Source organism: Onychostoma macrolepis, chromosome 19 (assembly GCF_012432095.1).
Source record: "Onychostoma macrolepis isolate SWU-2019 chromosome 19, ASM1243209v1, whole genome shotgun sequence".
Classification (NCBI taxonomy): domain Eukaryota; kingdom Metazoa; phylum Chordata; class Actinopteri; order Cypriniformes; family Cyprinidae; genus Onychostoma; species Onychostoma macrolepis.
Genome location: NC_081173.1, coordinates 8609425 through 8621679, shown reverse-complemented (window position 1 = coordinate 8621679; position 12255 = coordinate 8609425). Strand labels below are relative to the sequence as shown.

The 12255-nt window shown below is 35.9% G+C and overlaps 1 protein-coding gene across 6 annotated transcripts in view; it reads left to right on the top strand.

Moving 5' to 3' along the window:
- Nucleotides 1-12255, top strand: part of adcy2b (adenylate cyclase 2b (brain)) — an 88224-nt gene that overhangs the window by 17436 nt on the left and 58533 nt on the right. For all 6 annotated transcript variants that reach the window (XR_009267331.1, XM_058753961.1, XM_058753962.1 and 3 more), the window contains one exon: nt 9970-10167. Coding sequence is in view for 5 of the 6 variants with exons in the window: in XM_058753961.1 (XP_058609944.1) it covers nt 9970-10167 (198 nt within the window). In the remaining variant the exon portion in view is untranslated. The remainder of the gene's footprint in view (nt 1-9969; nt 10168-12255) is intronic.

Sequence of the window (12255 nt, the reverse complement as noted above, 5' to 3'; positions counted from 1 at the left end):
GCTAGCCTAAATAAAAAAAAATAAATAAAAAAAAACAAGCTCGCTGAAGTAAACAGTCTGCAATTAAATGAGAATAAGGAACTAATTACAAGCAATAGGACAAAAAGACTATGGTAGAACAAATACAAAATAAATGCTTTCATACATTGTATAAAGTAATCAAATATATTAACACAACATATTCTTCACTTTGTAAATTAAATATTTCTTATTAAAGTTACAAAAGTGATTTAGTCAAGAGTAGTGATTTTTTTTCTCTTTTGTTGTTTAATTAAACGATTACTATTCATGACCACATAGCACAACAACGTCAAGTGAACATGTAACCGCTATAGAGACGATAGTCCTAAATTGCTACCGTTTAATTGTGTCTACCCGTATATCACCCACACCTATTTCATATCTGGTTGCATTTTATTTTGTGAATTCTCTAGAATGGTGAGAATTCAGATTAGTGAAATGAAGTGCAAGCCAGAGAAAGATCACCTACTGCATCATGATCAAATAATCACCAGTTTTTAAGGGAATTGATAGCTCAGTCCATCGCAGAGTTTTTGGAGGGCTGAGATCAAAAGTGCAGACTGAAGCCCCCCATCAGCTTAAACCCAGAACGCTGTCAGCATGCTAATTAAAGCATCGCCACCAAAACAGAACAAATCTCAGTTCATCGACCTTGCTTATCAATTAGTCAGCCGTTTGTGACCACCCCTAGACCCCATTCTTTCAGACGGTAACATTTACTGCCCAGCACGTAGGGACCCGCATCCTTCATTTACGCAGAGCTTTTGTGTGTGTGTGTGTGGTGACACAGCTCCCATCGTGCTCCTGTGGTTTGACCGCGGGTATGTTGTTTTGAAGCGCTGAGGCTCTTATCTTGGAAACAGCAGTCTGTTTTACACAGGCTGGCTAATGGGGCCGAAAAATGTCACGAAACACAAACTTTGCTTTATCGTTGTTTCTCCATCCGTCGTGCCTTTTTGTTTCAGTTCAGGGCAGGAAGTTCTGCCTTCTCCTCTTTGAAGGCTTATCTTGTTTTTTCACAGCAAATCTGTCTAAAGATTGTGTTGCTGCTGCACTGTCCTGAGAGATTAAAGATTGATGGAGTGCTGGTGGAGTCGTGCGATAACACGGCCGAAAACAAGAACAAAAGTTCACTCGATTGGAAAGCCACATTAATCAGGTGCAAGTGACGGAGCACTGGTTAATTAAAGGAGCTTTTCCTTTTTTAAGCAAAAAAACAGAAAAGAAAAGAAAAACATGTATATTGGTGTGAAAGAAATGGCCATTGCACACATTTTCAAAACCTTTAGATTTAATTTACACAGCTTTAGTTATATTAAATTTAATTATTATCAGTGGTTGACGAAGTACACAAATCAGGTCCACATGCAATCATTTGCAATGATACTGATACAAAACAATACTAATATATCAGTTTGAGTTACTGATAATTCAAATACAATGCAAACAAGTGAAAATAGCAAAATATACCATTTAGTATTTTAAAATGAATAACAAAATGTGTGTTGACAAATAGTATAATCACACTGTACAATATAAAAATAGACGTCACATTGGGCAAAATGTGTTAGCATTGTAAGTTAATACTAATTGCAAACATACTAGTCGTATTATTTTTAAACTGCTACAGCAGCAGGGAAGATGCATGGGCATTATTTTGCATCATTTTAACGTTATTTATACTTTTGACCTGAAATCCACATTCAAGCATTTCATACAACGGGCGGCTTGCTTTTTCAGCATATTCAGTTCACAAATTGGATCTGTCCAATTTGCATATGCATCATTCAGTTAGAATTGGTTCATGATTTGTGAATCAATTCAACAGGTTAATTGAATATAATCACATCTCAGAGCAGGTGTCGATTTCTTTAGTATTATACTTTGGAATGTAGTGAAGAAAAAGTATACCAAAATAAATTACAGATACTTGAAAAAGTGCTTAATACAGTAGCAAAGTAAAAATACATTTGTTGACTTTATTGGTTTTAGATTTAAACGCTTATATTTGTGCAATTTTTGAAGAAAATGTGATTGGTGCTTACTTGTGCAAGAGTAGTGTTGCTATACATTTACTAAGGTGTTCCCTGTTATTTATTTCTGTATTTATTTTGCCAGTTTCTATGATCCTCCAAATGAAAATTGAGAAAACAAGCCACTCTCCTCAACAAACCACATGGTTTGAGGACGCACTACTAGAACTGTGCTTCTGACATTGGAACTAAACCTTACTTTGATCCAATTGTTCACTTAAAAAGCATCTTCTAATTGGCTTATTCTTAGCTAAAAAGAATAATAACCCATTAGGCAATGATTTATGTGCTAAGTAACACATTTGATACCATCTTAATCAATGATAGTGAGGCAAAAATGGACACACATTTCTCTCATCCTGATGATAAGCCTCTTACTAGCGAGATTTAATATCTAATGGCTGCACTCCTTCCAATTCTAACCTCTTCAAATTACACTGAGAGCCAAATCTTGGAACAGACTATTTGGACATGAGCCACAGACCCACATCCTCTCGATGCTTCAGTTACAACAGCAAACACAAACAAGCTCATGAACACATTCCTGATCAGCAAGCCATTTAGTCGGTACATAAAGAAAAACCTCCCATTCAGTTACAGCTCAAGATCATTTGTGTAGCGTGTCATTGGGAGTTTTAATGGAGGATTTGGGTGAGATCAGGGAGGGGCAACATGTAATAAAGCTGACACCAACACTGCAGAAATATGATAATGTGGAGTGGGATGAAGTGGACATGCAGGTTGATCAATTAGATGAGTTATGGAGACGACGGCGTCACACTGAGCTGATCTTACCAGCTCATGCGATCATTAAGATTCGCTTATAGTGCCTTTCATTGAATTCGGTCGCTGACACTCTCCACAGCATCTGTAAAAATGCGTTAGCCTCTGCTTGGCTGAGTTAATTAGAAATGCAGTGTATGATGAGCATGTCGTTTGTACTTGTGCTATGGTTTAATGCACACTTTTTTACAAACCAAATAGATTTTAAAGTGCTGCCGTATATCACTCACCCTGTGCAGGAAAGTTGAAGAGCCCGATTAAGAGGTTATTACATGAAACAGTGGTTTCTGACTTCACCAGAAAGAATTAGGACACTTAAGCCACACTTATGAATGACATTGCATTAAGAACAAAACCTCATACTAAGTGGCGTCTGCAACAAATTATGCTTTTCATCGCCATTTTGGCTTTGCTTATACGGTCATTTTAAACCATATGCTGGTTCCTTGGTACTTGATGACTAGAAAGTAGCTTTTCTACCTTTTTCAAGGAATGTTTGAATTTAAGGCATCAAGCTAAGGAACGTATTTTCTTACACCTTTATTAGATACAGGAGTATACACTGCCACTCAAAAGTTTGGGATCAGTAAGATTTTTTATGTTTTTTAAAGAAGTTTCTTCTGCTCATCAAAGCTGTATCTATTTGATCAAAAATATTATTTTGTGAGTTTTCTATTTTAATATACTTTAAAATATAATTTGTTTCTGTGATCAAAGCTGAATTTTCAGCATCATTACTCTAGTCTTCAGTGTCGCATGATCCTTCAGAAATCATTCTAATATGCTGATTTATAATCAATGTTGGAAACCGTTGTGCTGCTTCATATAATAGATCAATAATAGATCCACACACAAAAAAAACTGTCATGTAATTGATTTCTTTAAAAATAAAAGAAACAACAAAGCAGCTTTCATGAATTTTTTGAGGAATATTTCACCCGAAAATGAAAATTTACTCACCCTCAGGCCGTCCGAGATGTCGATGAGTTTGTTTCTTCATCAACTACAAATTTGGAAAAATGTAGCATTACATCACTTGCTCACCAATGGATCCTCTGGAGTGAATGGGTGCCGTCAGAATGAGAGTCCAAACAGCTGATAAAAACATCACAATAATTGGTTACACAATCGGTTAGACTGTCTAATGAAAGTTACTTACTGTTAGTAGAATGTATAAAGTGGACCATCGAAATAAAATGCTACCCAATAATCCACAAGTAATCCACACCACTCCAGTCCATCAGTTCACATTTTGTGAAGTAAAAATTAGCATGTTTGTAAGAAACAAATCCACCTTTGAGGTGTTTTTAACTTCAAACCATATCTTCTTGCTAATAATATTCCTTTCTTCAGTGAAAATTAATCTTGCCTAAAGAGAAATATGCACAGATCAAGCACCGTTTACAATCAAAAGCAGTATGAAAACAGTTTTAAACAAATACCTCAGTGGATACTGATATGAAAGGACAACAGGAAATGGACTTTTTCACTGGAGGAAGCGTTATTTTGAATTATGGACTATGGGCTATATAGCAGTTTAAAGTTAAAACTTCTTAATGATGGATTTGTTTCTAACAAACACGCATCTTTTCATTTCAGAAGATGTTTATTGATGGACTGGAGTTGTGTGGATTACTTGTGAATTATTGTGATGTTTTTATCAGCTGTTTTGATTCTGACGGCACCCATTCACTGCAGAGCATCCATTGCTGAGCAAGGGATGTAAAATGCTACATTTCTCCAAATCTGTTCCCTTGAAGAAACAAACTTATCTACATCTTTCAGCAATTTTTTTATTTTTTGGGAGAAACATGCTTGAAAGTGTGACAGGTTTATTCAAATCTTTTGTTGGCACTGTAGCTTTATTTTATTTTAAAGCTGAGTGTAAATATGGATACAGAACTGATGAGCAAGCTGTAATAGATGCTTGTGTGAGATAATGTGTCTGTCAGTACTTTGGAAGAATAATAAGAGTATGAAAAATGCATGACTCCGTAACGTTCCAAAAATTACAGGTGCGCAGCAGTGGAATTATATACGCACGTTGCAAAATGCAATACAAGAGTCGATTTTCTTTTCTTTCTCCTTTATTTTTTATTTTTTGTACTGCAATTGTGAGATAATGAAAAATGTGGCTCTGTTTTGACAGTTAAAAATACATGAATGTGTGGGTATGGTGTTTGCTTTCTGCTGACGGTGAGTGACATGTTTTAAATTTTTGTCCCATCAGCAAGTCTGCAGGGTTGCAAAACCACAGTAAACACACACAAACTCACATTAAACTGAAATGATGCCCAGACAAATGAACAGGAAGTGCCTGTGGAAGGGATAGCGCTGTAACAAAGCACCCTGATGTGTGTGTCTCCATGCCTTTGTGGCCCCTGCAAAATGGAGTTAAATGGATTTAAATGGGCTCAAATGCACAATCAGCTGGCCAAGTCTGATTCATGCTGTGAGGGATGAAAGAATGATGAGAGTAGGAGAACAGGAAGGAGAAGGGCTGGTGGGAATGGGTCTAAAATGGGGATTTTAGGGCTAATCATGTAGGCAGTGAATCTGCACTTTGATGTAGACATTTAATTATAATTGCCCTGGAAAGAGGAAGGGGAATGTCAAACGGGTGCATATTGTTAATGGTGTTTGCTAAGGCAAGCATTATTATTGCATATATGAGGGTTTAAACAAACCTTAATATAATCCTTGGTGCATAACTCGCACCATTTACGCTGCAGACATGAATGATGCTAGACATGAATGGCACCTTTAAGTCACTTATATGCAGCCTTTAGGGGTAAATAAGGTACAAACGTGTACCTTTTAAAAAGATACTGTCCCAGTGACAGCTTTTGTAGCTTTTTATTTTTTTCTGAGAGTGTCCAGTTGACAAACATGCTAAGCAAGAAATGCGCATAGATTTATGAGTGTTTTTAAACTACACACACACATTTGGCCCTGGGTTTGTTTATAACATAAATAATTAAAAATATAATTAATTATTTTGTAGACTAACATTATCCTGTCTATATTGTTGTTTTATTTTTGAAAATCTCAAATGATATTTTGTATTTTCAAGTGATAGACATGGCGATAGTGGATGTGGCATTTTGAACATTTTTGGAATAAACAGACAGGCTCTTTTGTTTTGATGATGAATACTTTCACATTTTGTCATAATTTGACAAAATTACAGCTTTATTGGAAACGACACACAAAAATATTCTGTTAGCAAGTGATATTTAGCTTGATTTGTCTTGTTCTTCACACGTCACATATCTCCACGGCGTTCTTCACTGACACTGTTGTCTACTTGTGAAAGGGATATCCACACAAAAATGAAAATTCTCTCATCATTTACTCACCTTCACGTCGTCTCAGTCTTCAAACTGTCTTTCTTCAGATGAACACGAATTAAGATTTTTAGGCAAATAATCCACCTCTGTGAATCCATATAATGCAAGTGTGTAGGACCTCAAAAGTCGACACTTCAAAAACAACACAAAGTGAACACAATGATAACTCACTCAACCCCATTAGATAAATCACTGTCTTCTAAAGCAAAACAATAAGTGTGTGTGAGAAAAATACTAATCATTTAAATGCACATATGAGAATTCACTGCAAACAATAGTATATTCAAAATTGCTTTAGAAGACATTGGTTCATCTGTTGAGGTTGTATGGTTTACCATCGAGTTTGCTTTGCATGCTTTTTGAAGCATCAGCTTTGTGGGTCCTTTGTATGTGAACTCACAGAGATGGATTATTTTTCCTTTGCACTTATCTGAAGAAGGAAAATCGTCTGGAATGGCATGATGGTGAGTAAATGATGAGAGAATATTTGGGTGGAGCATCCCTTTAAACAAGTACTTCACCAAAAATGTATTATGAGTAAATAAGTTCAACATGGTCAAAATTGCACTGCATCTGTTGTAATTCTTGGAAAAAAATATGCACTTGAAAAAAATATTTTTTTATTATTATTATTTTAGTTTACCATAGTTTTAAATAATGATGATAATGATGATTTTAAGTAATAATGATTTATTTATGGCTTTTCACATTGTTAGATAAAAAAATCTTGGTCTGTGACAAGGCAAACCCAATAAAATCTGCACAAAGTAATAACAACAAATTATGAATGTGCGGTATGAAGTTTTCATATGCCGTTTTAATGTGCCTTTTTAGTAATACAAATATTTTGTTGACATCACCCTGGTTCCCCCAACAAAAACCCTATAGGATTTTTTCCTTTATTTTATTTCTTTTATTTTTTATTATTGCAGAAAATGTGTCCAACAAAAGTTTATGATTCTTACATTTTTTGTTCATCATGATGATCATTTGTGAATTTTGAAGCTTAAATGCAATCTTCAGAAGTAGAAATCCAAGCATAGGCTCTAAACAAAATATGCCAAAATACATGTCTTTTTTAAAAAACATTTTCCCTGAAATTTTGAGTTGGAATAATTTACAAGAGCGCGGATATAAACACAATGAGGCTGTCAAAGCGACTAGTGAGCAGATGAGTTTACCTGTTCAGGGTGATGATGTTTAATGACAGTCTCTGTAGTCGCATTTACCCACTTGTTAGCAACTCAAGACACCTAAATTTTATATGGTGGAATAAAACGTGAAAATAACTTGAGCTTGTGTTCACCACATACATTATTTCAGGCATTCAACCAAAATCCCATTCAAAAAACCAATTAGCTAAATTCCCTGCAGTGCTCTATTGACTTGAGCCTGTAACAATCACTCAGAACGTCTTAGCAACCATCTATCAACACTCTAGCTTTGTAACAGCAACTTTTTCACAATCGAGCATCACTTTCTTTCAATTTCAATATCAAGTTATAATCAATGTTGAGTTATTTTTAGTGCATGAAAAAGAGGAACAGGTGTGGGCACTTCTCTGTCTGTGACTAATGGAAACAGAAAGGGTGTGTTCCCCAAGAGTTCATTGAGATTCGATCTGTGTGCCAGAGTTCCCTTGAATTTGTAGTACTCCCTGGGGTGTCTCCTCTAATGGCTGGTGAGTCATACTGTGGTACAGGAATTATATTACTGTGAGTTTGCCAGCTCAATGCTCTCTCATCATTCACAAAACACAGACACAGTCATCTGAACCGATGGTGCAACACCACATTACCCACATCTACAGCACCCGTACAAGCCACACACACACACCTCAAATAAATCATTACTACCCGAATTGCGTGGTTGTAGTCTGTGATATATATATATTTTTTTAGAAAAGCTTTTATGGTGGCCAGAGGATGAAGTCGTCTTTGCTCAAATCAAACCATAATAAACCCTCCATGGCATATGTCATGAGTCATCTGCAATAAATCTGCATAGATAATGTAGCTATAATGTAGTTATTAAAATTCTCTCATCTGACTGTACCCTCCTGCTGCAGCTCTGTCTATTTCTGTCTCCATCTGCAGTAGATGAACAGTCTGTGAGTGTGTGACTGTAAGTCTAGACTGAGTCCCTCAAATAGAGAATTACTGAATGGTGACAAGAGCTTCAGGTAGAAATAGACTTTATGAAAGGTTACAGTTTGCCTCTTTAAAGTCACCGTTAAACTAAATTGATCTTATTTACTCTTTTAAATAGATAGTCCTACCAAAAATAAATCATTTACTCAACCTCATATCATTCCAAATCAGTATTACCTACTTCGTACCGTGAAATTGAAAAGAAGAAATTGAAAAGTGTACTGATCGTTCCTTTCCATGCTGTTGCATTTATTACAGACTATTGTAGATATTAAAGCCTCCAAAACAACACCGAAGCACTGTAAAAGTGGCCAGTAAGATTTTTCGGAAAGAAATTAATTCAGCAAGGATGCATTAAATCGATCGAAAGTGATTGTAAAGACACTTATAATGTTACAAAACATTATAATTTCAAATAAATGCTATTATTTTGAGCTTTCTATTCATCAAAGAATCCTGATTTCCACTAAAATATTAAGCAGCACAACTGTTTTCAACATTGATAATAATAAGAAATGTTTCTTGAGCAGCAAATCAGCATATTACAATGTTTTCTTAAGGATCATGTGACACTGAAGACTGGAGTAATGATGCTGAAAATTCAGCTTTGTGTCACGGGAATAAATTACATTTTAACATATTGCAATAGAAGACAGTTACATTAAATTGTAATAATATTTCACAATATTACTGTTTTTACTGGATTTTTGACCAAATTAAACGCGGCATTGGTGGGAACATTCAAAATTAAAAACAAATTACATTAAAAAACATTTCTGACGCCAAATTTTTTGAACAGTGTACATATAGTCAAATACAAGTATTTTAAATAAAACAGTTAATCTTAAATTGTAATAATGTTTTACAATATTACTGTTTTACTGCATTTTGACCCAATTAAATACAGCATTGGTGAGAACATTAAAAAAAAAAACATTAACCGACCGGCCCCAAGTAATGTACATATATTCAAATACAAGACAGTTATTTTAAATTGTAATAATATTTCACAATATTACTGTTGTTTTTTTGTTTTTTGTTTTTTTTAAATCAATTAAATACATCCTTGGTGAGCGGAAGAGACTTCTTTCAAAAGCATTACAAAATATTTAAGTGACCACAAATATTTATTTTCAGTGTTTATCAGTTTATCCGGTTCACATTTTTCGTTGCATATCCTGTTTCACTCAAATATGCCACATTATGGAAGTGAAATGGGTTGCAAATGTTGATTTTAATGTACATTAATTGATTTGATTACATTTTATGAGCACAAACTCAATATAACACTACCGCACTAACAGTTTGAGTGTTTTTCAAATGTTAATTGTTCATATTAATAATTCAACAGTAAAACACAACTGTCACACTTTGACAGAATACATTATGCTAATGGAAAAGTTTGAACAGAATAGACTGGATTCTGGTTCAGAATCTGAGGTTAGGGTCAGAGTTTCATTATTTTGTCATTGACTCAGAAGAGTCTGTCTTTCAGTTGTTCATTGTGTTTAATCCAGCTCTAAATGTGCAAGCGAATATGCCTTGTCTGTTCTTTTCCACCGTATCTCAATAGACAGTTCTCTTCTTCATCTGCTTGTGAATGAGCCGTGAACTGTCATTGTGTTTCCACAGACCATGGAGGAACACATGGCCTTCATCATGACTGTGCCCACAACTCTGGCCATTTTTCTCGCCATCTTCATCCTCGTCTGCATTGAGTCGGTCTTCAAAAAGCTTCTCCGCCTCTTTTCCCTGCTCATCTGGGGTTGTCTGGTTGCCATGGGTTACCTCTTCATGTTCTTCGGTGGGATCATCTGTCCATGGGACCAGGTGAGACTTGAGTGACAGCACTTTCATCGCTCTCCATTTCTGCGCAATTGTTCTTCAGTGACCGCCTTCGACCTCTACGGCTATCACTTTTTAATGTAACTTTTTATCAGACCGAAGTGCTCAGAATTAAGTATTCGTCATGCATAAAACACGACTTGCATCAGTGTGATTTATATATGTAGATGTGCAAGTAAATGGAAGTTGGATGGAAAGCGCTAGCAGACGCAATGAAAGCGCTGCACAATCATGCAGATATTCACTAACACGGTGTCATTTTCCTCCAGTCATTTGCACAGTAATTCATGAATTTTAGTGTGCGAGCTGTTCTGTGCACTGAATCATTCATTAGTTCATTGAACTCCGCTTAACACATGATTCTGGCTAATGACTGTGACACAGTCTCAACATAAATGCATGTCTTAGAGTAATTATGACAATTGGTGCTATTTCTGTCCACCTCTGCATCCATAAAATGAATCAGGTATTAAACCGATTTGCTTGGCTTGTTCGCGCACTTTGTTTTTTCTTCTTCCCGCTCTGCGAGGAGGAGGTGCAATCAGCCCAGCCACCACTCAGCAAGATGGCAAAAACATCCGCGCTTTGGTCGTCTTTTATAAACAGCTCTTGAGTTATGATATTACGCTGGCTGTAGGAGGAGAGATCGGCTGTTCCATGCACGAGTAAATGTAGCTCGCCCGTGAGTCATCCAGGCTGTTTGTTCGACATGACTTAATAACTTAATAACTCGGATGGGCTCAGTGATCTGGAAATGATGAGATATGCATATACGACACAAATTGGCTCTGGATCAAAGGGCGGCAACATTTCACTAGGAACTGCTTCAGTAAAAGCTAAGTGGCACCTACATGACATCTGTTTTAAACAATTAGCCATAAATATGCCCACTATTCTGGAGAGGTTTCTCCATCAGAAATTAGATTAATACCATATTAATGAGTGGCCCAAAGTTGTAGTTGTATTATTTGATTGTGCTCCCTCAATATAATTATTTATTTATTTATTTTTTCAATTTTGTTTTATTTTCTTTGCCTTTGTTTTATTTTTGTCCTGATTTGCTTTGCTTTTGTTTTTTTGTTTTGTCTTGTTTTTGTTTGCTTTGCTCTTTTTCTATTGATTTTAGTTTTTTGATTGTGTTTGTTTTTCTGTTCTGTTTTGCTTTGCTTTTATTTTAGTTTTTTTGCTCGGTTTCTCTGCTTTGCGTTGTTTTGCTTTTGTTTGTTTCTTGCCTTGCTTTTGTTTTTTGCTCTGTTTTGCTTTGCGTTGTGTTTCAGTGCTTTTTTTGTTTTTTTTTGCTGTTTTGATTTAGGTCGTTTCATTGCTTTTGCTTTTAGTTTTTCTGCTGTTTTGCATTGCATTGTGTTTCATTGCTTTTGGGGTTTTTTTCGCTCTGTTTTGCTTTGAGCTATTTCATTGCTTTTGTTTTGTTTAGTTTTTGCTGTTTGCTTTGCATTGCATTGTGTTTCATTGCTTTTTTGCTCTGTGTTGCTTTGCATCGTTTCATTGCTTTTATTTTGCTATATTTTGCTTTTCTTTGTTTCTTTTTCTGTTTTGATTAGCTTTGCTTTGTGTTTCATTGCTTTTGTTTTGTTTTTTTGTTTTTTAGATGGCCTGTTTTAGAGGCACAGGGGGAGTAAATTACCTTTAACTCTGTTATGTGTTGGTCCATATTTAGGTGAGCCACAATTCTATTTATGTATAGAAAATCTGGGCCATGCTAACCAGCTTAACCTTGAACCTTTATCTGCTCCAGGCTGGTTAGCGGTGTTTTGGTGCTGGTGTAGATTGTGGAGCACTGCAGCCATGCTAAGCGGTGCCAACTGGTGAAACTGTTCAACCTATGTTAAGAAGCTACAGTTGAGAAATCAGCACACCAGCATCCAAAACACCACATATGGTGGTGAGCAGCTACCCCGGTCTTTATATCTGTGCTCTGTCATATAAAGTACTCCCTAAGCTTGGTGCAGTCTGAGCTCACATGCTGTGACTGAAGGTTTAGCTCTAGAGGGAACCAGACGTCTAATGCAGAAAAATTCAGAGAAGCCTTCTAATAAGTCTTCGCATACGTGA